At 46.3% G+C, this 26,637-nt stretch overlaps 1 protein-coding gene across 1 annotated transcript in view; it reads left to right on the forward strand.

The window, feature by feature from the left end:
* The window catches only part of LOC147709413 (xanthine dehydrogenase/oxidase-like), a 1,362,843-nt gene that overhangs the window by 322,521 nt on the left and 1,013,685 nt on the right, over positions 1-26,637 (forward strand). Inside the window, exon 11 of the mRNA XM_086927983.1 lies at positions 6,146-6,239. Coding sequence (XP_086784109.1) covers positions 6,146-6,239 — 94 coding nt within the window. The remainder of the gene's footprint in view (positions 1-6,145; positions 6,240-26,637) is intronic.

Here is a 26,637-nt window from a genome sequence, read left to right on the forward strand (position 1 = left end):
AACAACCCCTAGATTATGCAAACAAATGTGATGTATTATGAAATGATAAATTGGTGTTGCTGTTGGTAATAATATACAACTGGCATTCTATCTGTATTGGCTATCTGGCATTCTATCTGTATTCTATCTGGCTTCGCGCCTTTACTGCCAAAACTGCATTTTAAAATCCTATTTTACTATTTGATTTCTTCTTGGGTTAGTATTCCTTGTTTTTAATTCCCCCCTTACTTGCACTATTATCGGTTCTGCACCGCCGCTTGAGCGGGTCCGGTTCTTGGGGTGGGATCCATTTTTGCCGCCATCTTGGAGTGGTGTGGGTGTACGTTTAGGCGCCACTATCTGCGCGCTCTTTAGTGTGCAGGAGCCAGCGAGGGACACCTATTTAAGGCGAGTCCCACTGTAGCTCGTTCTGACAAGGTAGCGCATTGCTGCTGTAGCGCTTCGCGCTTTTACTGCAGAAACTGCATTTTAAAATCCTAGTTTACTATTTGATTTCTTCTTGGGTTAGTATTCCTTGTTTTTAATTCCCCCCCTTACTTGCACTATTATCGGTTCTGCACCGCCGCTTGAGCGGGTCCGGTTCTTGGGGTGGGAGCCATTTTTGCCGCCATCTTGGAGTGGTGTGGGTGTACGTTTAGGCGCCACTATCTGAGTGCGCTTTAGTGCGCAGGAGCCAGCGAGGGACACCTATTTAAGGCGAGTCCCACTGTAGCTCGTTCTGACAAGGTAGCACATTGCTGCTGTAGCGCTTCGCGCCTTTACTGCCGAAACTGCATTTTAAAATCCTATTTTACTATTTGATTTCTTCTTGGGTTAGTATTCCTTGTTTTTAATTCCCCCCTTACTTGCACTATTATCGGTTCTGCACCGCCGCTTGAGCGGGTCCGGTTCTTGGGGTGGGATCCATTTTTGCCGCCATCTTGGAGTGGTGTGTGTGTACGTTTAGGCGCCACTATCTGCACGCGCTTTAGTGTGCAGGAGCCAGCGAGGGACACCTATTTACGGCGAGTCCCACTGTAGCTCGTTCTGACAAGGTAGCGCATTGCTGCTGTAGCGCTTCGCGCTTTTACTGCTGAAACTGCATTTTAAAATCCTATTTTACTATTTGATTTCTTCTTGGGTTAGTATTCCTTGTTTTTAATTCCCCCCTTACTTGCACTATTATCGGTTCTGCACCGCCGCTTGAGCGGGTCCGGTTCTTGGGGTGGGATCCATTTTCGCAGCCATTTTGGAGTGGTGTGGGTGTACGTTTAGGCGCCACTATCTGCGAGCGCTTTAGTGCGCAGGAGCCAGCGAGGGACACCTATTTAAGCCGAGTCCCACTGTAGCTCGTTCTGACAAGGTAGCGCATTGCTGCTGTAGCGCTTCGCACCTTTACTGCCGAAACTGCATTTTAAAATCCTATTTTACTATTTGATTTCTTCTTGGGTTAGTATTCCTTGCTTTTAATTCCCCCCTTACTTGCACTATTATCGGTTCTGCACCGCCGCTTGAGCGGGTCCGGTTCTTGGGGTGGGATCCATTTTCGCCACCATCTTGGAGTGGTGTGGGTGTACGTTTAGGCGCCACTATCTGCGTGCGCTTTAGTGCGCAGGAGCCAGCGAGGGACACCTATTTAAAGCTCCTCCCCTAGCGCAGCGGGATCGCGCGGCGGGCGTGCCTTCGCGTGGCCTGAGTCGTGCCAGAGTCCTGGCCGTCTGCGCCCGTCCGCGCCAAGGACGCGCGGGGCGCCGCGGTTTTCTATTTCTCTTGGTAAGTTTTCCTCTTGGTGCCGTGATGATTTCCTATTCTAGAGACATCCTTTGGTCTATTGGCCAGACATTCCCGAGGTGTGACTTAGCTCCACTTCATCCTCTTTGCGGCCCTTACAACTGCGCCTGCAATAGATGGTCGCTTGATTCACCTGCTACCATCCGCCTAAGGGCTATGACATCTGCCCTTCGGAGCAACCGCTCTGCGCGTATGCTTCGGGTGTTGAATTTGAATGCCATGTCCCTGGTGAAACATTACCAAGCCATTCACGATCTAATTACGGACGAGTCTCCCGATATACTCGCCATCACGGAAACCTGGCTTCAGGGGGCGGACGCGGCTATTATCAATCTGGCCTGCCCCCCTGAGTACTCTATGTACACTTTGAACCGGCCTACCAGAGGCGGAGGCATTGCCCTTGCAGTTAGGTCCTGTTACACTTGTAGCTGGAACGGACTCAACATCGCTGGCTGTGAAAGTGCTTCCTTTAAGATTTCAATCAGCCCTCAGTTCTCGCATTCTGGGATGGTTGTTTATCGACCTCCGGGCAGCGATGTAGCGTTTAGGGAAGCTTTCCCTGATGCCGTCAGCTCGTTAGCTATTGGCTGTGCCAATTTTTCCATCTTGGGAGATTTAAATCTTCACTTTGACAACCAGAACATCCCGACAGTCAGCAGCATCCTAGCTGATCTGGAGGCCCTCCAGCTAGTCCAACTTGTATCCCAGCCCACCCATGTAGGGGGACATGTCCTGGACCCTTTTTTTTTACAAATTTAGTTGAAGCCTATACCTTGACCATTTCCCCATTAGGGTGGACGGATCATTTTCTAGTGTCTTTTAGGTACCCTCTGCCTGACATTCCTTCTATTCCACCTGCCAGATTGATTCCTAGACGGCATTGGAATAAACTCAGATTGGAGGACCTGCATCGTATTCTGGCTGAAGAGCCGTTAGGCCTATTAGATAATGTGGTAACGGGCTATGACCATTTCTGCCGTTGGATTACCAAGGCGCTCGACTCTCTGGTTCCCATCACCTTGAGCAAACTTAGCTCTAGAGAGTCGAGCCTGTGGTACGATAGTACCCTACGTGCTTTGAAAGGTACCTGTAGACGGGCGGAAAGACAATGGCGCAAGTCCTACGAGGCTGACAAGAAAGTCGCGTATCTTGCCTCTGTCAAACTTTATAATCGAGCCATTTGTAGAGCTTGCGCAGCGTTCTATTCCTCGGAATTTCGTAACAGTCCGAACCTGTCTAAAACCATCTTTAAAGTTCTTAAAGACCTTTTGGCTAAAAGGGTCTCCTCCCCGGAAGCCTGTTCCACCTCCCACTGCGAGGCCTTGGCATCCTTTTTTCTAGAGAAAGTCCAGAATATCTATCAGACTTTCCCTAGTATTGGACCATCTCCAGGAGCCCCAGAGTGCACTCAAGGCCCTACCATTCTGCACTCTCTTCCCCCGTTACTTCCTGAGGGGTTTAACAAACTGGCCCAGCAAATCAAGTCCGGCTCTCCTTCGGATCCTTTAAGACCGCCCCTTTTTAGAGACCAGTCTTTTCTGGGACGCTCCTCGATTTGCTCCCTGATCAACCTCTCACTGGCCTCGGGCACGGTTCCAGCCAAATGGAAGCAGGCGGTGGTTTCTCCAATCCTGAAGAAGCCTTCGTTGGACCCATTAAAACCGGAGAACTATCGTCCTATTTCATTGCTCCCCTGGCCGGCGAAAGTGGCGGAGGCACACGTCAATCTGGCCCTTTCACACCATCTTACTCGGGCCAATGTCCTGGACCCCACGCAGAACGGTTTCCGTGCTGGTCACAGCACGGAGACAGCCCTTCTCGCCATGGTGGAGCATTTGCGTGCGGTGTTGGATGCAGGTCAGACGGCGGCGCTTGTATTGTTAGACCTTAGCGCTGCCTTTGACACCGTCTCTCACCGTATTCTTCTGCATCGCCTGGAGGAGATTGGCATTGGTGGGCTCGCTCTGCTGTGGTTCCGCTCCTTTCTCGACAATCGCTCTTTTTGCGTTACCATTCCTCCTCACCAGTCCAAATTCCATCCTCTGGCCATGGGGGTTCCGCAGGGATCCTCGCTGAGTCCCACGTTATTCAATCTATACGTGAGACCGCTGGCTGATGTCATCAAGCAGTGGGGCATGACCATGGTCTCATATGCCGACGACACTCAGCTAGTGGTTACTATCAGCGGGGATGCGGAACGGGATGCCCCTAGGTTTCAGAGTGGACTGAGGGCGGTGGCTGCTTGGATGAATGCCAACTGTCTCCAACTTAACGCAAAAAAAGACTAAAATCATGATTGTCGGTAAGAAAGCGGAACTCTGGGGGGACAGGTGGTGGCCTCCGGAACTAGGACCGTCCCCGACTCCGGTCACGGAATTAAGAAACCTGGGAGTTTGGCTGGACCCCACCCTTAGCTTTGTGGGCCATACAAAGAAAACTGCGGCCTGCTGTTTTGGTGTTCTTCGGGGATTAAGACCAGTCCTCAAATTTTTCGATGCCTCGACCAGGCAGCTGGTGATTCAGGCGACGGTGATCTCCCGGCTTGATTATGCTAGCTCTCTTCTTATGGGGGCCAACCAGGCAGAAATCACTCGCCTGCAGCGTGTTCAAAACGCTGCAGCCAGAGCGGTAGTTGGCCTACCCAGGTTTTGCCCCGTCTCTAACACTCTACGATCCTTGCACTGGCTGCCGGTCAAGATGAGAATTCATTTTAAGGTCTTATGTCTGGCCTTGAAAGGTTCTGCGCCCCAGATCCTTACCAACCTCCTGTCCCTTTATACACCGACCCGCTCTCTTAGATCCTTTGGCCAAGCTCTTGCTGTGGTCCCCCGGTTTAAGCTTAGCCGAGCTGGGGGTCGATCTTTTCGAGTGAGAGCGGCGCCTATTTGGAACTCTCTTCCCGTAGAGATCCGTTTGTTGGAGGATCTTCTGTTGTTCCGTAAGGCCATCAAAACTTTCTTATTTTAATGTTGTCCTGTAGATGTGCCCCCTTTTTAATTCTCTGCATTAGCGGTGCTGTGTTCTACCTTGTCGTGCGCTAGGACGCGCCTTTGCTGGAGCATTTGTGCGCATTATAAGTGCCCATAGCATAGCATAGCATTTGTTTTGGCACATTATTGTTTTGTATTTCTTCAATTAAGCTGTTGATGTGTCTTTTAGACAGTCATCTCATAAAAGCTGTCATAATTTGTTAAACATACGTTTCAAAATACAGTAATTAAATTACTTAGACCATTCAAAAAAGATAAAGGTCTTAGCCTGTTTATTAATTGCTAAATAGCAGGTTAGACCCATTTCTTTAAAAAAAAGTTTATACGTTCCTGCCTGACCCCAGTAGGATCTAAGTGCCCTTTCTTTAAAAAAAAATAATGGAAGGACGATGAAGCACATTTTATGGGGATCTCAGCCTGCCTATACACTATATAAACTCACTGCAGAGGGAGACTGGGGCAGAGAGGAAATGCTAATCAACCAGAGAAAAGCAAAAATGGCATTCCCTCACTCCCTCTTCTTCTGAAAAAATAGCTTCTCAGCAAACGTGCGAAGGACAAATTAAGCATGTCGATGTAAAAAAGAAAAAAAACTGAAAATGATGGGAGGCACCAACATGTGGAAAATAGTAGAGAACAGGAGCTCAGTCAAACCAAAATGTGCCTTAGGAAGAAGACAAAGCTGAATATGCAAATAATCATGTTGAGGAAAAAAAAACTTGCAGCAGCTACAATAATAATGGAGGAAAGCATCGCCGAGCTTTAAATAAGCAAAACGCCGGTTTTACCTCAGCAGGTCTGAAGAAGCGAACGGCAGGCTCAAAATGGCGTCCGCTCGCGTTTATGTGGAAAAATTCACCGCCGCTGCCACTGGATCAAACTGGGATGCATTCGACATTGGAGCGGCTCCAAATGCTGCTCCGACCATCAGTAAACACTGAGACAGAGGTGTCCTCCCCCCAATACAAGCAAAATAGACTGAAATGCCGAAAAGAGGTCCATGTCCAAGTGGAGCTCAGACCACTGCCGCCATCTTGCCATGGCGCGTGAACACGCCCCCCAACCAGACATCTTTAAACAAAGAGTCTTTCATAGCTGGCGGAGGTGCTAGATTGGGTAAAGTGATTTGTTTATTTTCATTGAATAACCCTTATCAGCACATTATTTTGCAAAATTCATAAATCTGAATTTGACTTTACTTCTTTAAAATAATGTCTTACATCCTTCATGCTATGTTTAATGGTTCATGTTTTTCTGGATAAAAATAATGTTGTCACTACACTTTAATTGGGAGTTGATTAAGCCTGGTTCCTGACATGCCTTTTGAACCATTTGGAATACATTTTCAAATTCACACAAAACTTTCCTACACCCCTGTGTCTTAGGCTGTTGGAGGCAATATAATGACTGCAAGCCCAATATCGGACCTGAACCCCGTGCTTATGGCAAGTGGAAGCAAACTGACTGTGATTTCCAAAGGTAAGTCTACTTCATTGAAATGTTACTGAACTCATGTATACCATCTGAGTTAGGTAGCAAGGGAGAGGGAAGTGGAAAGAAACAACTTAATAGTATACGCAGAGTATACGTGGAGAAGTGTGGCTCACTGGTTAGAGCGGCAAACCCTGATGCAGAGATCTGACCCGGGACCACGGTTCAATTCCCGTCGCGGCAGGGTCTTGGGCTCAATGTCCGTGGACCCGATAATTCTCGCCTCGGTGCCTACTCTAATCATGGGTCCCACTCTGCAACTCTGGGCAATAGCCTGCTTAATCTCCACACCGGCCCTAATCACTAAGGATGCCTGGCTTCACCTTGGGGTGCAAAGGAGTGGGCGCCTCACAGGAACAGGCCAGGATGGGTTCCTCAGCGGTACAGCGCGGGGACAGACTGGCTAGTGTAACCAGGCGCTTTAAAAGCTCAGTTACTACTACTAATGGCCTCCAGCTCTTATATGATATGATAATGAAACAAACCATCCCTGGCTGCCTTTCTATCATACCGACTAACTCTCTACTCAATCTAATCTTCTACCGCTTAGTGTTCAGTTGCTACCCACTTTGGTTTGTGCCCAGTAATATGTAAACATACCCTGTTCATGAAAGGCCTATCTACAAAGTTTGTTATATTGACTCTCTATTCATTGATTGGCTTGTCAGGGAAGAAACTTCTGCAGATAGAAAGATTCAATCTTTTTTTGCAGAATGGAAGTTATTTACACATATTGCGTGGTCTAGCATCTGGGCAGTGTAACCTGAAGTAGTTTTAAGAAGTTAAAGAAGCAACCTGTAGATGAAAACAGACGAATTATGTGTAAAACAGCTATGAAGATGGGGCAATATATATGACGGAAACCCCCTTTGTTTTGTTCAACAACATCATCACATCTATAACACGTTAGCCCTCGTTAAATATGTTCAAATTACATCTGACTTTGGGTGGGTAAGTGAAACGATTCTTTCATCTTGTCTTCATGCCACATTTTGTATTTCCTTTTATTTGGCACTCTCTCTCAATGATGTGAAACGGATGCACTTGAAATATTGCATAAGTGTCTTGGAACACACTGAAGTGCAGATACAGCTAGTTTCCTGGTTGCCATTGGATCACAGGGATGTAAACTTGGGGGCAGATTTACGAACCCCTTGCGCCACGTTTAGGCTGCTGTTGCGTCACGCAAGGCGGCGTAAACGTGGCGCATCCCTACGAGGCATTTAAAACGTGACACATCTATGGAGATGCGTCACGGTGTAAGGCCCTGCACCACATGAAACCTGCGTCAGGTTTCATGTAGGAGTTCCGGTGCAGGGGGGGCGTTCCGTCGCAGGAACGCCCCTGGAAAGTAACTCAGTGAAATCTACAAGATTTCACTGAGTCACTTTCCCAAAGCTGCTACGTCAATTCCTTACGCCTGCTTGAAGCAGGCGTAAGGATTGACGCACCATGTAATGTATGGGTGGCCCCTGTGCATTGCAGGAGTTGCGTCGCGCTTGCGACGCGACTCCAGCAATGCCCCGCCCGTAAGCAAAAAAAAGCGTCACGCATCTGCCCTTCCTTGCACCATGGTGCGCCGCATTGTAAATGCGGCGCATCATGGGTGGCGCAAGGATGGATTTGCGTGACATATCTTTCCTGGCGCATCTCTGCCGATTTGCAGAGATGTGTCAGGCAACGTAAATCTGCCCCTGTGAGTCTTGCTTGAAGTTCTAGTCAAAGGCAGAAGAAGGATAGTCTGAAGTTAACAGTGTCGCATCTGTACTTAGTAAGGAGACACGAGAGTCGGAGCTCTTGTGAATGCACCTTTATTCAATGCCTGCCAGCATTCAACTGGCTAACAGACTTCCCCTGGTTCCGGTTCCCGTTTCCTGTCCCTCCCCTTCCCACTCGCCTGCCCTGTCCCTGGACAGAGGTCAGGCATGACGACATGACATCTCCCCCTTTTGTACAAAAGTCTCTCACATTTCTTCAACGAGTCGCCTTGGCTTTCTTATCTGGCGCTTCGGACGGCTCTCTTGTTCTGGTGTTCGGACATGATGGCTCGCATCATTGTTGAGTCTCAGAGGGCTGTGATGATCTTGGTCACCACTGTCGCTGTGGCTTGCTGAGTCACTTGAAGTTTGACTCGAGGAGGCTCCACAGCGGTTGCTGGGATTGCATTTCTTGAAATGTGATATATTTCTTGTTATCTGCTTGTGGTCAGCCTTCGCCGTGATCATAGTTCCTTTCCGTTTGCTAACTTGGAGAGGGTGGTCAAGATATCAGCTGTCCGCCTTTGCTCGCCGGTCACCCCGGACTATCACCCAGTCTCCTTCCTGAATGTCAACGTCCTCGGCGCGCCTGCACCGATCAGCATGTGTTTTCATCTTGAGTTTCCTTTCGTGATCAATCTCAACTAGAGTGTTATGATTAACATTTACGGTCCGTGGTTGAGGTGTGTTGCTCATCATGGGTAGTCGAGTGCGGGGCGCTCTCCCTAGCATCACAGTGGCTGGGCACTGATTGGTGGTGTTATGCGGGGTGGTGCGGTACGCCCTCAGTACTTCATTCAAGGTTTGCTGAATGTCTCGGTGTGTTAGCTCAGCTTGCTGAATCGCCTTTTTTAGTGTCCCCATAAAACGTTCCACCATGCCGTTGGCCTGTGGCCATAGTGGTGTGATTTTCTGGTGTTTAAAGTTGAGGTGTCCCGCAAAGTCAGTGAATTCGCGGCCATTGAATGGGGGTCCATTATCAGATTTGACTCGTAGGGGAATGCCCCAGGCTGCGAAGATCTCATCCAGTATTGGAATTGGAATGACAGCTGTTGCTCTAGTAGATGACACCATGTGTGCAAACAGGAAACCGTGAATACTCGTCCATGACGACTATGATATATTGTCCTGATTTCAGTGGTCCAAAGAAGTCGACTGCGACCTGCTGCCACACCCCGTCTGGCAGTTCTGACATTTGAAGCGGGGCGGGTGGTTCCTCGCGACTTACCAGTTGGCACGTCATGCAGTCTTTTAAAGTTGACTCCACCATCTGATCTTGCGTGGGGAACCAGACGCGTTCTCTTAAGGTCTTCTTTGTAGCGTTTATGCCTCTATGGCCTTCATGGGCCAGGTTGATGACCCCTTGGCGTAGCTTGTGCGGAATTACAATCCTCCCCCCTCTCAGAAGTAGTGTGTTGGAAGGCTACGAGTTCGCGGAGGGATTGTTCCAAGGCCTGAGGCGCGTCTTTCACATGGCGCCAGGAATTTGTGCGGATGCGGGCCATGACAGTTTGCACGAGCGGGTCATGTGCCGACGCCTCTTGAATGGCTTCCAGTGGGACTGTAGGAGGGCAGGCCGCATCGATGACAAAGTGGATGTAGTCATCGGCCAGGGAGTGGGCGACATTAGTGACGATCAGAGGATGTCGAGACATATAGTCAGCTGGATTCTCAGCTTTCCCTGGCTTGTGGACGATGGTATATATGTAGTCCTGGAGGCGCAATCCCCATCGCTCAATGCGCGGCGGCATCTTGGCGTTGGGATTGCCGAAGATGGTGATGAGTGCCTGGTGGTCCGTGACAATTGTAAAATGCTTGCCATATACGAACAGGTGGAAGTGTTCACACGCCCACACCACAGCCAGGCTTTCCTTCTCCGACTGGGAGTACGCTTTTTCAGTGTCCGTGAGGCTGCGGCTCGCATACGCAATGATGTGGCGCTGGTCAGAGTCCTCGCGGTACTGGGCCAGGATAGCGCCCAGGCCCACCGGGCTGGCGTCAACCGTGATTTCTGTTCTTTTTTTCGTGTCTAAGTAGGCGAGATTGATGGCCGAGCCAACAGCCTGTTTGATTTCAGCGAATGCCTGTTCGCATGCGTTGGACCATTCGAAGGGCTGGCCCTGACGTGTGAGTTCTCGTAGCGGGTAGCTGATTGTAGCGTAGTCGCGGATGTAGCGCACGCAGTAGCTCGCCATTCCAAGGAACGAGCGGAGATCACTCACATCCCTGGGTGTCGGGGTGTCGGCCAGTGCAGCTACCTTTTCCGGGTCAGGCTTCATTCCGTCCCTAGAGAAAATGTGTCCATAGAACTACAGGGTGTCCTTGTGGAATTCACATTTGTTGGCATTAAGTGTCAGGTTGGCTTTCAGCAAAGCGTGACATACTCTGTCCAGAGCAGTGTCGTGTTCCGTCTGGTCTTTTCCGAAGACTAGTAGATCGTCACTGTAATTGAATGCGTTGGGAATTCCTTGTATGACTCGCCGGATGGCCTCCTGGAAGATTTCGGCAGCTGATGAAATGCCGAAGTTCAAGCGCTTGTAGCGGAAGAGGCCTTGGTGCGTGGTGAATGTCGTGATATATCTCGACTTGTCATGAAGCTCAAACTGGTGATAACCTTTGTTAAGGTCGAGTTTGGAGAACACGGTGGCACCATTGAGTCTCGTGATCATGTCACTTATATGGGGGCCCAGGTGGCGTTCTCGCTTGATGGCAGTGTTGGGTGCGCGCATGTCCACGCACAGCCTGACCTTGTTATCTTGCCCCTTTTTGGGGACTACCACGACTGGTGATACCCACGGTGTGGGTCCTGACGTGCGCTCAATGATATCCGTTTGTAAAAGATCTTGGAGCTCATCATCGACGGCTTGCTGTAAGTGGAAGGGCACCTTCCTGTGGTGTTGAGCGATGGGTGTCACACGTTTGTCAATGTGCAATTTCACCTTGAAGTGGTTCAGTTTCCCCAGGCCCTTGAAGAGGTTTGGAAATTTTGCCACGATGTCAGGGGCATCTTCGGTCATATAAAGGAGTTCCACTAGTTTTAGTCTTTCTGCTGTCGGTAGGCTGAGCAGACAATCAGTTACATCCGGTCCTTCTACCACGTGGATGTAGGCCGGGATTTTTCTGTCTTTAAATGCAAGTGTTGTGTGAAAACGACCCAGGCATGGCAAAGGCTTTCGTGACATCCATGTAAATATACGAACCGCTGCTGGCTCTAGTTTGGGTCGCTGTTTCATGTTGTAGTATTCAAGTGTGCAGATATAGTTCAGTGACGCTCCCGAGTCAAGGACAAACTTTGCCAGGTGATCTCCAATCTTGATGTCTAGTTTAGGGTATCGTTTCAAACGGTCAGTGTCCGACACCATGCAGATGTATTCGTCACTGTCTTCTGACACAGGTGTGAGTGATGATGATTCGCTGGATGTGGGTCTGCGTGACCGATAGGAGTCCACTATTTGGTGTCGGGAGCGGTGTGCACTCGTAGATCGGCCTCGTGATTGATATGGGCTTGTTGATTGAGCGCTGGATTTCGATGAACTGGATGAGCGTCCTTCTCTCCCCTTTATAGCACGCGCATGGTGTCGTGCGCCGTGCCGCGAGATTGATGGCCTGCGTGTTGACTGTTTGGCCTGGCACGCTATCTCAAAGTGATTGTCCCTTCCACAGTGGTGACATCGCTGACCAATCGCTGGACATTGTCCTGAGTGGGGGTAGTCCTGTCCACACCTGTAGCATGCAGGTGCTGATTTGCCGGACCTGTTGTGTTGCGATTCTCGTGTGGATGGTGTTCTTCAGGAGGTGTGGGTTGGCTTGCTCGATCTGTGGGAGTTTGTCGCGTGTCTGGTGACTTTGTGCGCCTGCATCCGGAGGGCGTGTTCTTTTCGGTCGGACTTGTGGGTCTCCATCCGTTTTGCATGTTCCTCCGCCTGGTCGTTGATTCTTGTGAATTCCTCAATTTCTTCAAGAGTGTATTGTTTCTTCAGGAGTCGCCGGCGTAGGGATTCGGATTGGCATCCATCAATGATGCGGAGTCGCAGCGCGTCCTCTGTCTTGAAGTTGTCAAATTCGCAGTGGCGTGCCATCCTTTTGATATGCATGATGAAGTCACTCATGCACTCTTCCTTTTCTTGGGTGGCTAGATTAAACGTGTACCGTTCGTAGTCCACGTTGCGCTTGTGGAGGAATCGTCTGTCGAGGGCATCTTTTATCTCCTCACATGTAGCAGTCGCTGCATTTGGCAGTTCCTTGATGATCTGCGCTATTTCTTTGCCTATTAGGTTTCTTAGAGCTACGAGTTTCTGTTTGGGGTCTTGTACCTGGGACCCAGCCATGTAGTCTTCGAAGACTTCGCTCCAGCTCTTCCACGCAGGCCCCATGCTGTTGCCTGGTGTCAGCCCCAGCGGTTCTGGCTGTCGCAAGAAGGGTGCCCCCATGGGCGCGTGAGGCATCATGGCTGCGTTGGCTTGTGTTGCCGGGCCTGCTGTAATGGTTCCCCCAGAAGTGCTGGTGGGTTCAGTATCGGACATTTGTGGGCCTCAGTGGCTTGATTTTTGGCCGATAGGAGCTTCCCGCTCTTTTTAATGTTGCAGTTTGTGAGTTATAGTGGAGGGCGCCTGACTTCAAAATGGCCACCGTGTTCAGGTCGTGGGTTATTCAATGGCCAGCGCCTGACCACAAGATGGCCGCCGTGTGGGACGCTGTATTTCGGGCCTTGGCTACTCCAGACTCTTGCTTGCTTGCTCGTCTCTCTCTCTCTCTGACCGGCTGCCACAATCACGCTCTCTCTCCGTTATGATAGCGGGACTCACCCCTGCTTTGTCGGCTCCTTCGCTTCTTCGCAGGTTGACGTGTCGCTCACATCCGCTGCGGCACTGCTCGATGTCTGGGGCTCCCTCGTGGTTACCTTCACGGCGGGGCACGAGCTTCTTGCCTGCGCCACTGTTTCTGGGTAAACGGCGCTGTCTCCTCTGAGGTGCTCGCTCTTGGCAGCTCCCGACGCCGGTCTTCGTTTCGGGCGCTCTTTGCGCTGCCGGTGGGATGGACTGCAGACTCGCTGGTCGGGCCGGGTGTAAACGGCTGGGCTGCGTACTCTTATCAGTGGGAGTGTGTGGATCCCACCCTCGCCGCCATTGTCGCATCTACCCTTAGTAAGGAGACACGGGAGTCGGAGCTCTTGTGAATGCACCTTTATTCAATGCCTGCCAGCATTCAACTGGCTAACAGACTTCCCCTGGTTCCGGTTCCCGTTTCCTGTCCCTCCCCTTCCCACTCGCCTGCCCAGTCCCTGTACAGAGGTCAGCCATGACGACATGACAAGCAGCACAGGCAAAATGGGTACAGATGGAGACTGATTTTGATGTCCCTACCAAGCATGTTGTGTCTCCTACGCTGGACAATGTGGGGAACCTGCAAGCGAGTCTCCATTAGTTCCTCCTAAGTTGTCAGCAGAGCTGCCTGTAAAAAAAAGAAGAAAAAAAGGAAGAATACGCCAAGAGCTGTGCCAGCTGTGACGCTCACCATTTCATTTACCAGCTGAGGTGACCTCAACAGTTTTTTTAAATCATATTGTCAACATTTGACTTGCATGCATTAAAATAAACATTATTGTCCTCTAGGGGTTGCACTCCCCCCGAATTTACATGAACATCACTGTTGAAGTAAAACAAAGATTTGTTTTTCATGTTGAGGTTTTTTTCATCCATGGCTTAGCCTACGCAATCTTGACATCAAAACATAATCTGTTAATAACTCATATCCCCATTTGAAACAACCGTCATGCTGTGTATGTGTTGCGGTTACACTCACTTCTATTTGAATTACAGGAATCTGATTTGGATACATTGGGCACTCATCCAAATACTACGTAGAAGGATCAAAGGACCATGCTTATCAGTGAAGAAGACATAACCATGTGATGATTATTTACATGCAAATGTTAAAAACACATCTGTAGCAAAATAGAGCTTTCCCCTGGCCAGAGAATTGCCACAAAAAATCTTTCTTGACTAAATCCCTGGCACCTCTTCTGATTCGTCCTTCACAACAATTCCTTCATCAGATAATATCATCGTATGAGGCATGGAAGACTTTAGCATATATCTGAGGAAATAGGTAGCCATTTAGTTGGAAATTAAATGCAGTACATGTTTGTAAGTGGGTCTGTAATACATCATTGGACATCGGCACCGGGCTCAGCTATTGCAACCATGTTCAGGACACTTTCATTCAACACAAATTCTTTTACCACTGGGCCAATGAAGACATTTGCCTCATAGCCCTGGTGTACATTGTGACAATACGTCATGGACTGTAATAGAGAACACGCTCACCAAAAGGTTTCTTGGTGCTAGGAGGAGAGAAGATAATCCCACGCTAACACTTTTTAGAAAGGTATACGAAAAAACAGGAGATGAAGACTATTGAAGAAGCTGATATGGAAGATAAGGTATGGAGATACAAAAGCAGTTGATTCCAAAGAATGTGGCTCTGAATTGAAAAACTGCAGTCTCCTAAATGGGATTTCCTGAACCGAGAGATAGATCGCAAATAGGCGGATGACTATCAACGGTGCCTACTCGGGTGGTAATGGCAGATGCATTTACAGATAAATACATGAGGTTTCCTTTGACGTTGTGCAATACTCTGATGCTTTTTTTCTAGTTTCAATTATACAACTACTAAATGCACACAAAACAATAACCTTTTGAGCAAATACGCAAGAGGATAGAAACATTTGGCATAACCTTGGCAGGAACCAAACACTTGCAATTGGGCTCTACTGACTTCCACAGTGGAGTTACGGAACTTCCAACCAGATCATGTGGCGAGGGCATTGGTTAATTATCTTCCTAACCTCTCACCGTCCCATTTTCCATAGATGGGATTCTGTGGCATGTTCCATTATGGGTCCGCATTATAAGAAGGGGACCTGGAGCACACCAAGAAAGTTAGAATCCAAAACAGTAGTGTAAGTATGTGATCAGCAATCCACAAACATTAGAGGGGGTCAAGTTTTCGTTTTATTCTGGTCTTCAAGAGATCATGTTTTAAATTGTACAAATGACCATGGATGATGTTGAAATAGATATGGTAAAGGTCAAATGTAGATAAAACTAGCAATATAATACTGCAACCAGGTGTAGATACAGTGGAAGACTTCTTACAGGACAATATATGACCCTGCGACCAGATGTAGATACAGTAGAAGACTTCTTTAAGGACAATACAACCAACACATTTTTCAAGGCTTGTATTTGTCAGATGCAGCTTATCTAGAGAAGTAGTTATTGTTGAATTGTCAGTTGCAAAACTTTGGGTACCTGTGATGAGGTAAACTGATAGGTAGGTGATGGTCGTAATTCAAAAAGTAGTCAGGAGTTGTACCAGCGAGTGTTCAACAAACATGCAGTAACAAGGTCACAACGATTACTGATCCTGTCTTGGCATCAATGAATGCAGCATTACGTAAGGGGTGCAAAGTCTCAGTTTGCACTACAGTTCACCTTTTACAAGGTGTGTGAGGTGCCATTGAGTACACTGTGCCATATTACAGATAACGTTAAACCAAACTAAGGGGTTGGGCTCATTAAAGTCAGTCTGGCTGAACCATCAGAAAAGTAACCAACACCAACTGTGCCAAAATTGACTGCTCTTTTAGAGTTAGATTAATTAGTGGACTTTTTAACCAATAAAGACGGTCGCCATTTATTTTCAATTTTTTATGCAAAATGTAATCATCCAAAATGCTATTCTTAAATGTTGTACACAAAGAAACAAAGACTTAAAACAAACAAAACAAATACAAAATTAAATCACACTCAATAATATTACTTTGCCCACTCACCAGCAAAAGAAATCACAACACAACAGTTGATACAAAAAGAAAATCACAATCAAAGTTGAAAAATAGTACAAAACGGAAATGACATTACAGGAAATACAGTATAAAATGCCAGTTCTTTTTTTCAGAAGTCCAGACCAGGAGCATAGAATGATTAACAAATATAATCATAAACACAATAGTTTAAATGAATACTTGTTGTTCCGTTATCTATGGACAGTACACCTCTGGAAAAACATGACTTCTGAAGCCAGGTTACTAATTTATGTAAAAGTAAAGAACTCTTGATAGTTCCCTGGTACACTGTATTACTCTTTACTCAAATGAAAAACATTTTTTTCAAAACATAGTAGGTGCACGAGTGATGGTCAACGCGTTTCAAACCCACTACATCATCTTTTTCAATGGTTCTCCTCAGGACATGGAACTGATATCCACTCTACAACAAAACACAAAGAATTTCATACATCAATATCATAATGATTATTAGAACATTGGACTTTTGGGAGCTCCATTGTAGACAATGGAGTACTCCATGCTTCTATGGGCCGGTAAAGGCCCGCAGAGCAACATTCCAATGTCTTACAAAGGCCTCTCAGAGCTCGAGGGGATTAAAATCCCCTTGAGCTTCGAGAGGCCTTTGTTTTAATTGTTAGAACATTCTGCTCTCTAGTGGTAGAATGTTCTAATAGCCTTATAGCCCTTCGAAGCAGGGCTATACCGGCTGTTATAGTCTCGGTCCCTTGTAAAAGTCCCTTGCCTTCTGCTCAGGCCTTTAACACGGAGCTGGCATTTAATTGCCGGTATAGCCCGCTATGGTGGGCTGTAAGGCTATAACAAAATGAGGGATCAACTAGCTCATCATCAAAAGCACCATTACCTGATTTGATTCAGATTATTAGCACCACTGTGCTAACAAAGACTTTGTTCCTAAAACGAAAAGGATCAAGTATATAGTGCTAAAGGATGCCTCCTGTAGGAGAATAGGATATGCTTCTTATGGTTAACCCACACTTTTTGCTGATGTATCACTGTCTTTGACTTAGACTGATTGGGATCCTGCTAGTCAGGACCCCAGTCTATCTGCTTTCTCCTCCAAATTGATTGCATGTACTTTAGGTACACTCCAGATTGGATATACCACCTTCACAAGTACTAGCTATAGCAACAACTTTCAGAACCAGACCTCTATGAGTATATACTCACAGGCAATAGGGACTGACAGCCCTCCTCTGTAACACGATCGTCCAATTCAATTCCGACCCATCAAAGATGACAAAAGAAAAATCTACAAACAAATAAGTGAATTAAACACAGGCTGTTTAATGTCCATACAATTCTAGTCGGCATAGCAATGTGCAAGTCATAACATATGCGGCTTGAATGGCCTTGAGACAAAAGTGGAAAGTGATGTTGGTTTGAGCCAAAATTTAGACCAATTCTTACAACTGCTAGCTCACGCCTGGAGCGAAGGCAGTGTGGGGAAATATAAGCAAACCACTTAAGAAACCGTAGCAACAACAGACAAGTGTTTTTAAAAAAATGCTCAAATACTTTCAATCGCCTATCACGCTATTAAGAATAAACATGTAAAAAGTTAGAGTAGACACTTGCGCTGCCGAGATAACAATGGCTCTCCTCTCTGATCAGCAAAATAACGTACTTTAATTGTGTTCTTCATAGCCAAGCAAGGCATCTCCCTGAGGCGCACTCGCTGCTCGAAGAAAGTCAAGGACCGGATGTCTCAATTTGTACTCTGCCTATCTATACGGTCAAACCTCATCCTTAGTGGTCCACCAAGGAATTCTGAGACATGTGGTCTCCAAGTCCACAAATGATTATACTGAAAAAAATCTGAAAATTAATACTCCAAACACAAAGGCACGACTTGGAAAGTGATGGGAAATCATGTGGGAAGACAGCACATCTTAATGAAGTAAAAAAAAAAAAGAATCTTAAGCAGAAGTTACATTACGGGCAAATTATTTATTCTGGACATTTCATTGAGTCTGTTCAACACAATGTCAAAATGTAGTATAAGATAGGCCTCTTTTCGGCTCAGTTTTTTTTTTATCAATGTCACCTCCCTGGGGGTCAATTTTAATAGTTGTCAAAACTGTCCACCGTAAATCCGCTTCTGTATGGTGATTGTCCATCCAATGGTTCACTAATGGACCAGTTAAAACTTTCTACCTTATGGGTGATTCATGTTGGATGATCCTTTGTTGAATCTCCTGGTTGGTCTTGCCGATGTACAGTTTTTCATAGGGCATTGAATCACATATATTACATTTTTTGTTTTACAGTTCGAAAAAGTCTTATGTAGCCATTTAACATTGTTGTGCTGGAACAGTGTTCCTTCCATTGTTTGAGGGCAACAGACACAGGTGCCACATTTGAAATGTCCCTCCAGCGGTGGTAAATTCCAAAACATGCGTAGATTGCTTCTTGTGGGCCCTGATGGGGCATGAACTAGCTGGCTTCCAATAGTTTGTTCTTTTTTAGTGCAAACAATGGCTGCTTGAATGATGTATCGATTTGTTCAATCAGATAACAGTTTTGTCTGATGATTATTTTGAACTGGTTAGTCTTTGAACAAAATGTGGAAATGCACACCATGTGTTCTAACGTGTCTTTTGCTAGTCTTTTTTCCAAAATGGTCTCTCTGGGAATCCACCAGGCACGTTTCATCGTATTTTTCAACATTTTGTTGGGGTTATTCGTGTTCCTCAAATTTATGTACAAGAATTTTTGCACACAAGAAGCAGTTACTTTTTTCTGAGCAATTCCGTCTTATCCGGAGAAATTATCTATACGGCAGATTATCACGTAAACTATGTGGATTATGGCTAGTACAATGCAGGGCATTATTCCTATCCATTGATTTAGTAAACAATGTAGTTCTTAATCAGCCATTATTGCTGAAGACGACTACATCAAAAAATTTGTTAGATATCTTAATACTGGACACACAGAATTATATATCTACCGATCTGGCAGTCAACCATTCAGTAAACACATTTAACGTACCATCTTGTCCATCCCAAATGCAAAAAAATTCATCAATAAACCGGAGCCGTTTTAGGATATGATGCGCAAATGGATTGTTATCATAGATAAACTTCTACTCAAATTTGGCCATGAATAACACGGCCAGCTCTGGGGCAAAGGGACAACCTATCGCAGTCCCTTTGATTTGTATAAAATACTCAGCTCCGAACTTGAAATAGTTTTGACTCAGTGCATACCGTGCTAGTTTGATAGTAAAACCTGTAGGGATAAGATTTAGCCTGGGTCTTTCTTCAAGAGCAATCCAATTGCCTGAAGACCCTCCAGTTGTGGGATTTTTCTATAAAGAGAGGTAACATCAAACATGACCAACCTTTGAGTATCTGAGTTAAGTTCAAGATCTTCAAATTTTTAAATGAAATCCATTGTATACCTCAGGTAAGATGGAACATGTTGCACGAGAGGTTTTAGGAAACAATTCCCATATGTGGCAATCGGTTACAAAACTGAATCGCAACCAGAAACAATAGGGCGTCCAGGTGGTGACAAAGGATTTTAATGCAATTTTGGTAAAATATATAGTACTGGTATTGTGGGATTAGTTTTAGCAAGGTAATCACATTCATGTTGTCCAATGTAACGATCTTCAAATGCCTGTTTAATAATTCCGACAAGTTCTTTTTGATTTTCCTTGGTGGGATCACCTATAATTTGTTTTTGATAGCAGTCCTCATCATTTAGTTGTCTCTCTACTTCCTTTTTATAGTCTTCCATAGCGCCCAAATGACTATTGCACCACCCTTGTCCGCCTGTGTCATTACAATGTTACTGTCTGATTGTAATTGGCCGAGGGCTTCCTGTTATTCTTTTGAAATATTATGTCGAATAAAGTATCTTTTAGTCCCTAAATTGTCAATGGCAGACAAAAGTGAAAAATTTCTTTGGAATTTGTCCAGAATCAGGGCAGAAAGTTGATTTGTTTCTAGGTCCAGATGGTTCTTCAACCTGAGTTGATTCATGATTTCAAAAGAAAGCCTTCAAACAAATTTTGCGACAGAATTCAGTTGCTTCCATTATTATCCTAACCATATTCATATGTTTAGTTGGTGTAAAAGATAGCCCCTTCTCCAAGGCACTTTCTTCTATTTGAGTAAGAGGTCTTTTAGAAAGGTTAAAGATGGGAGATCTATTTAATTCTTGTCATATTGGCGACTTGATGTCATTTCCTATGGTTGATATTGGTATCTGTTTCAGGCCCAAATTTTGGGCGGCCTCTCCCTAAAAAAGGCTGCGGATTCCAAGGTTGTTGATTTGTAGATCCCTTAACCAGGATCTGAATCTCCAGTTGAAGATGAGGAAGTGTCCAAAAACATGAGATATTTCTGTTTGGACCTTGCTTTGTAATCCAGCAAAAATCTCCGTAATTCCACACGTAAATAGAAAATATTTGTAATTTGTAAATACGGATATTTTGTTTCAACGTTGAAAGCTTTTTTATTCTTTTTTGGTTAATAGAAAAATCCTTAAGTTCCGCAATTTCTTTTTCAATTTTTTCCAGTAATATTTTTGAATCCACTATTGATTGATTATCCTTTTTCATTTCTGTTCTATTTCTGCAATCTCTTCTGGTTGTTTAGTAGACTGTTTCAATGGTCAATACCATGAGATATCTGCTACACTTTGTGCCAATGCGGCTATAGCCCTTTTTTTTCTGGATCCTCTATGAAAATCACTGGAATGTTACAAATCTTTAGGCCCCAAGGAATGGTCCCAGCTTTAAGATGTTCAAGTAAGAAATGCCCATGAAGAATCTGAGCTTTATTTTCATGAAAGTTAGGGCTCGGTAGAGTCTGCGTTGACTCTATGGGAGGCCTTCAACGTAGTGATAATTGGCTACCCGGTCTCCCAGAAAGCAGAGACTCTAAAGGATACAGCCTCATAACTAGTAGGATTGGAGGCAGACATATTACACCTGGAAAAGAGGATGCAAGACTCACACTTAGAAGAAAACGAGCACTTGCTGAAGTTAAAAACAAAAGAATACAAGTCCCTTGTAACAGACGCAGCCAGGGCACAGCAAAAGGCCACGCTTATCAAAATTTACGAGGTCGGCGATAAAGCAGGAAAGTTGCTGGTATGGTATGGGAATTGACAGGCAATTTAGGTGGGCGGCTTACTGGTCCGCAGGAAACCGCGGACAAATTTAGAAATTACTATGAAGAAATTAAAAAATTCCACATGACATCCATGGCGGCAGAAGCAGACTCCCTACTAACTGATATCCCCCTGCTCACCCTCTCTCCAGAGGAACGGACCGACTTGGAGGCAGAGCTCGTAAGGGCGGAGGTGGAAAGAGCAATAAGAGACCTCCAGGCAGGTAAGGCAAAGGCCCCATTGGTCTGCCTATTGAATTATATAAATTGGCTCCAAGTAAGTTGGCTCCACATCTCACAAAAATGTTTCTGGAGAGTTGAGAACAGGGGTCCCTTCTGCCAGACCAGAGGATAACCACTAATATGATCATCCACAAGAGTGGGACGCCCAAAGATTGGTGTCCCTCGTATCACCCAATTTCTCTGCTCAACGCAGAATCTAAGATACTTGTGAAATTATTGGCAACCCATCTGCTGCCTGTCTTAAACAGGGTTGTGCACCCAGATCAGTCTGGTTTTATGCCAGCAAGGAACACCTCTCTTAATCTCCGGCGGCTACATGGGGTAATGGGAACAAAAGATACTATACGTGAGGACGCTGTTGTGGTGTCCTTTGACACTGCCATGGCGTTCAATACAATAGAATGACCCTACATGTTTGCGGTTCTGAAGAAATTCGGGTTTGGTCCGGGTTTTATGAGTTGAGTTCAGCTTCTATATACGGACCCAATGCCTCAAGTCATGGTTAATAATCAGAGGTCCCCCAGTGTTCGTCCTTGAGAGAGGGACCAGACTGGGCTACCCCTTTTCCCTATTGCTCTTTCCCCTAATGATGAAACCATTGGCAATGTGGATACGGAAGAATCCTATAATGAGGGGTCTCTGGTGGTTGGCCGACTGAGAGGACCGCATCTCCCTGTACGCCAATGATATTTTATTATATATGGCATCACCCGGACCCTCTCTCAACAGGTTATTGTATTAACTGGTGAAAGTCAGTCATTTACGTTCTCAGTGGCCAAGTACCCCCTCCCCAACCCAGGGGCTACTCTATTATTGAGGGGGTAGAGGGATACACTTACCTGGGGATTTTTTTATCTCCAAGGACCCGGCAAGGTTCTATGAGCAGAACCTCTTGCCTCCATTGCAGAGGCTTAGAATCGATATTAGACACTGGAAAACACTCCCGCTGTCCCTGCTGGGGCGCGCTGCATTTTTTTAAATGACACCTTTACCTCTCTTCCTTTATGTCCTGCACAACACCCCAAGTCCAGTTGTTTCTGAGTATTTGAAAGCTATAGAAAGCTCCCAGAGAGAACTCCTATGGGACGGTGAAACCACCCTGAATATCCATCCAGGAGCTTACAAGGGGATGGTATGATGGTGGGGTGGGTCTCACTGATATCAAGAGGTATTATTGGGCCGCGCAATTAGCCGCTATTAATCAATGTATTTATAGGTCCCAAGGGGATCCAGAGATCAGATGGACAGGTGGCTGTTCCCTGGTGGGGATTTCGTGAGAGTACTATACACCAAGCCCACTAAGCTACACTTTTCAGGCCCCACTGCTCACACGGTGCGCATATGAAGTTAAGCTACAAAGAGTCAATGGGCCCGATTCACAGAACTAACTTAAGACAAAATCCTAAACTTATCATTTTGGTATTCACAGAAGGAATTTACTCATTTTGGTGTTCACAGAAGGCACTTACTCATTTTGGTATTCACTGAATACCAAAATGAGTAAGTGCCTTCTGTGAATACCAAAATGAGTAAGTTTCTTCTGTGAATACCAAAATGATAATAAGTTTAGGATTTTGTCTTAAGTTAGTTCTGTGAATCGGTCCCTAGGTTGATAGGGACGAACCACACGGGCCACCCCACTCTGGGACGCAGAGAGATAAGTTTGGTAACTGGCGGAAGACAAAAGGTTGTGATCGGTGGGACACAATAGGCATCTCCAAGTTTGGTGATCTATGGAGGACGGGCGGTGTGGTCCCCTTTACGCAGCTTCAGACTGAACACAAGATGTCTGACACAGAGCGCTTCCGGTATCTGCAGCTACAACACGCCTTGCAGACAGCGGTCCCAAGGGGGAATCCCTCCCAGAGTCTTCTCTACTAGAGGACAGGGTATTGGACGAATACATGCCCCAGAAAGCTATCTCCTTGACGTATAAAAAATTAATTAATAACATGTCAGATCCTCTTGTGCCACTCAGGGCTAGGTGGGCACAGGATGTAGCGGAACTGGAGGACGATGAATGGATGGAGGACCCCAAAGAGATAGCTATTTCCTCCAGACTTGGGTTGGTACAATTGAAAATTCTTCACAGAATTTACCTCACTGGGCCTGCACTAGTGCGCCTGGGTTACAGGATCAACCTGGGGTGCATGAGGAGATGTGGGTATGAGGGCAACTTCATGCACATTATCTGGGAGTGGTGCTAGTTGTTAAAATTGAGCCTAATATAAAGCTGTGCCTGCGCTCAAAAAATTAAATGAAAACGTTTCATTATTTTTTTTTAAATGCATTCCTTTAAGAAAAACAGGCTGCATTTAAAAAAAACTGCTTAATTTTAAAGCAGTCCCAGACATGGTGGTCTGCTAAGCCCAGCAGACCACCATACCTGGGAGGGTCTGCCATTCCCAATGGGTTCGCAAATTGCAAGAGGCTCATTAATATTCATGAACCTCTCTATTTAAGACCCCATTGAGAATTGCAAAACAGTGTTATAACACTGTTGTACATGTATATTAGTTCTTCACAAATAATTGCGAGTTGCAAAAGACTCGCAATTTGCAAAGCGCTATTTTGCGTGTCGTACATCTGGCCCATTGTCATTTACAATGCCAATAGCTCAAACTCTCATAAATGTGAGACCTATTTCATTGCAAATGCTTGTTAATACCTGTGATCCTAGGCTGGCATACTTGGAAGCTCAGAAAAATCTTCAGGTTCACTTGACTAGACTCATCAAACAGACATGGCAATACCATATCAGTGCGTCTCCATAATACTTACCATTACAACAGAACCCCCAGGGCTTCCACACTCCATTTTAGCAGCATTGAACAGGAAGTGGGGTGTGCTTTAGTTTAGGAGATTGGGGTCGAAAAGATCACATGCCCCTTAGTGCATCCCGAGGGCAGTGCAAGTGGTGCAGATGTTGCCAGTGTCGTGACTGGAATGCCTTTGGGACCGGGCAGGAAGGCTCACATAGGTAGATGTGGCAAATTGGGCACAATAAGGACGCTCACATCTACAAATTTCCTTATTTTGGCTGACACTACAGTTGTCCTAACTATGTTTGTGTCCACTCCTCTAGTGGCACAAGGAAATGAATTCTGTGGTGTTCTAACCAAGTCAACTCCTGATTCAAGGTTGGAAGGTTGGAAAGGAAGGTTTTCACCCAAACTCTGTAGCATGCCGTCCTCTACTCTTAGTCCTGTCTGGCTGGGACAGTCTGAGGTTCCGTGACAATTGTAAGTGGTGTTTTCGACTCGCACGAATATGGTCGAGTCTGGTATCTATGAACCGCAAATGACGTGTTTGGTGGGTGTACTCGTTTTTCGCTGTGCTAGCCTAAACCGTTCGTTTGTTTCGTGGGTTTCTTCATCTGAACCCACGGGTTCCATCTTAGATACGGCATCCATTTTGTTTCTTGCCCTCAAGTAGCCAGTGAACGGGCGCTGTCCGCTTCGCGACCCTGGGATTCCCAAACTCTTGCGGAAGACACGTTTCCTTTGAAGGTGTCTTTATGATGAGGGGGATGACATTGTAAGGCAGAAGGCCCCGCTAGAGGCTCATCTTGCCGTGCCGGTCTATTGTCTCAGTTGTGCATTCATTAGGCACGTCCCCTTTGATGCCTGCAACTCGTGTTTCCTGATACCACCCCTTTTACACCCTTTTCGATCTGTTCACTGTCCTCGTCTTCCTCTGCACCTGTTTCTGTCTCTTCCTTGATTCGTTTACTGCTGATTGGAAAGTACTAATGGTGGGAAGATGTACTTTTACAGTTGGGAACTGCCAAATGTTACTGTGATTATGTTCCGGGCCCTGAATACATGAAAGCGACCCCTTATGACCTTTACGATGGGAACCAGGTTGTAATCTTTTGTGCACATGTTATCCTATGCTCGAAAACTGTATAAGAAGAGCGATCCACAGATACAAGTTGAAGCAGTCTCCTCGAACCTACACGTGTTGTACTTCTTGTGACTTCTGTGTTCCCTGCAGTAATAAACCTCGAATCTTTGACGCCGAAGGAAGTGTCCCGTGTCTCTGTCATTTGTACGCCGGAAAAGGTTACCCACGAAGGTTTTAGGTGTTATCCCTGGCACCGCTGGGTCTTAGAAAAACCCAGTCCTTCAGTTGGCGCCCAACGTAGGGCTTCATCAGTGGTACCGGTCCAAAGCCTGACGATCGTGAGGAACTTCGTGTGAAATCTCCGAGGGAAGGTGCACCCCGCTTCATCGATCCTGTTGTCGAAACAAGTGGCCCGACGACTTTTCCCGCGAAGATCCCCGCCTCCTGACGGCTGCGACGGACTGCTGCCCTGACTGTAGACCTGTTTTGGCACCTGGCGTAGACCTTGGTACAGCGAGACGATTGACGGGCCTTCCTGGTGATGCCATTGATCTTTGAGTTAAGTATTTGTGGGTCGCTCCCAGAGTCCTTCGTTGTGGGTGCTTAGTTGTTGCATGGTTCCATTACATTTGTGGTTCTTGGTATTTTGTTCTTCGTCTGCAGTCGCCAAAAAACCGTGGGTTTTTGCTCTTTGCAGGGACATTGTAATCCTATAACCCTTGACGTTTGTGAAACTCGGTTAGTGTGCACGATGCCTGGCCGTAGTACTTTGTTCAGTTGCTTTAGAGGTTGTGGTGCGGATTCCTGACTGGAGGACTCGTGTCCGATACCTCCGGTTGGAACTCCAACTTACGAGTTGTACAGTCGACACGGTTTGGGTCCAATTACATTCAATGAGTGCTGGGTTCGTTACACTAAAAAAGACGGTGTCCTTAGTTGGCCACCTCATGGTAGTTTTGAGGCCCCGATTTTAGATAATCTTGAAGCTAAATTGTTTCAAAGAAAAGCAAGGCCGGCCATGTTTGATTCCTTTCGGTTGTGGCGTAAAGAAGCCAAGCAGAAAGAAATCAAGCAGCTTAAACGTAATAAAAGAGAAGGGATCGTTACAACGGTAAGAAATGCAGAGCAGTTCCAGCGAGATAAGGAGGAAAAGGAAAAGGAAGTTTTCGATAGATTGCAGCGTATGACTGTGGATAAGTGTTACCCCGTTTTACCGACGGGTACAGATAAGCAGGAGGAAGTAGTTGAGGACCCCTTGTTGTCCTATCTCTTGAAGTCACCACCTCCGTATGCACAGGGTACCGCAGTTCCTGTGGTTCCCCCTGTCCCTGTTCCTCCACCAGCTCCTGTTCCTGTACCCCAACCTGTTCCCGTCCTTCAACCTGTTCCTGCTCCTCTACCTGCTCCCGTTCCTACTGCCCCCCGCTTGTACTTCCTCATACTCCTGCTCCTGCTGCTTCTACTGTTCTGGTTACTCCTGCTGTTCCTTCTGTTCCTGACACCTCTCTTGTTACCCCGGTGTGTTACTCTACTACCCCATC

This window comes from Lissotriton vulgaris, chromosome 6 (genome assembly GCF_964263255.1).
Source record: "Lissotriton vulgaris chromosome 6, aLisVul1.2, whole genome shotgun sequence".
NCBI lineage: Eukaryota > Metazoa > Chordata > Amphibia > Caudata > Salamandridae > Lissotriton > Lissotriton vulgaris.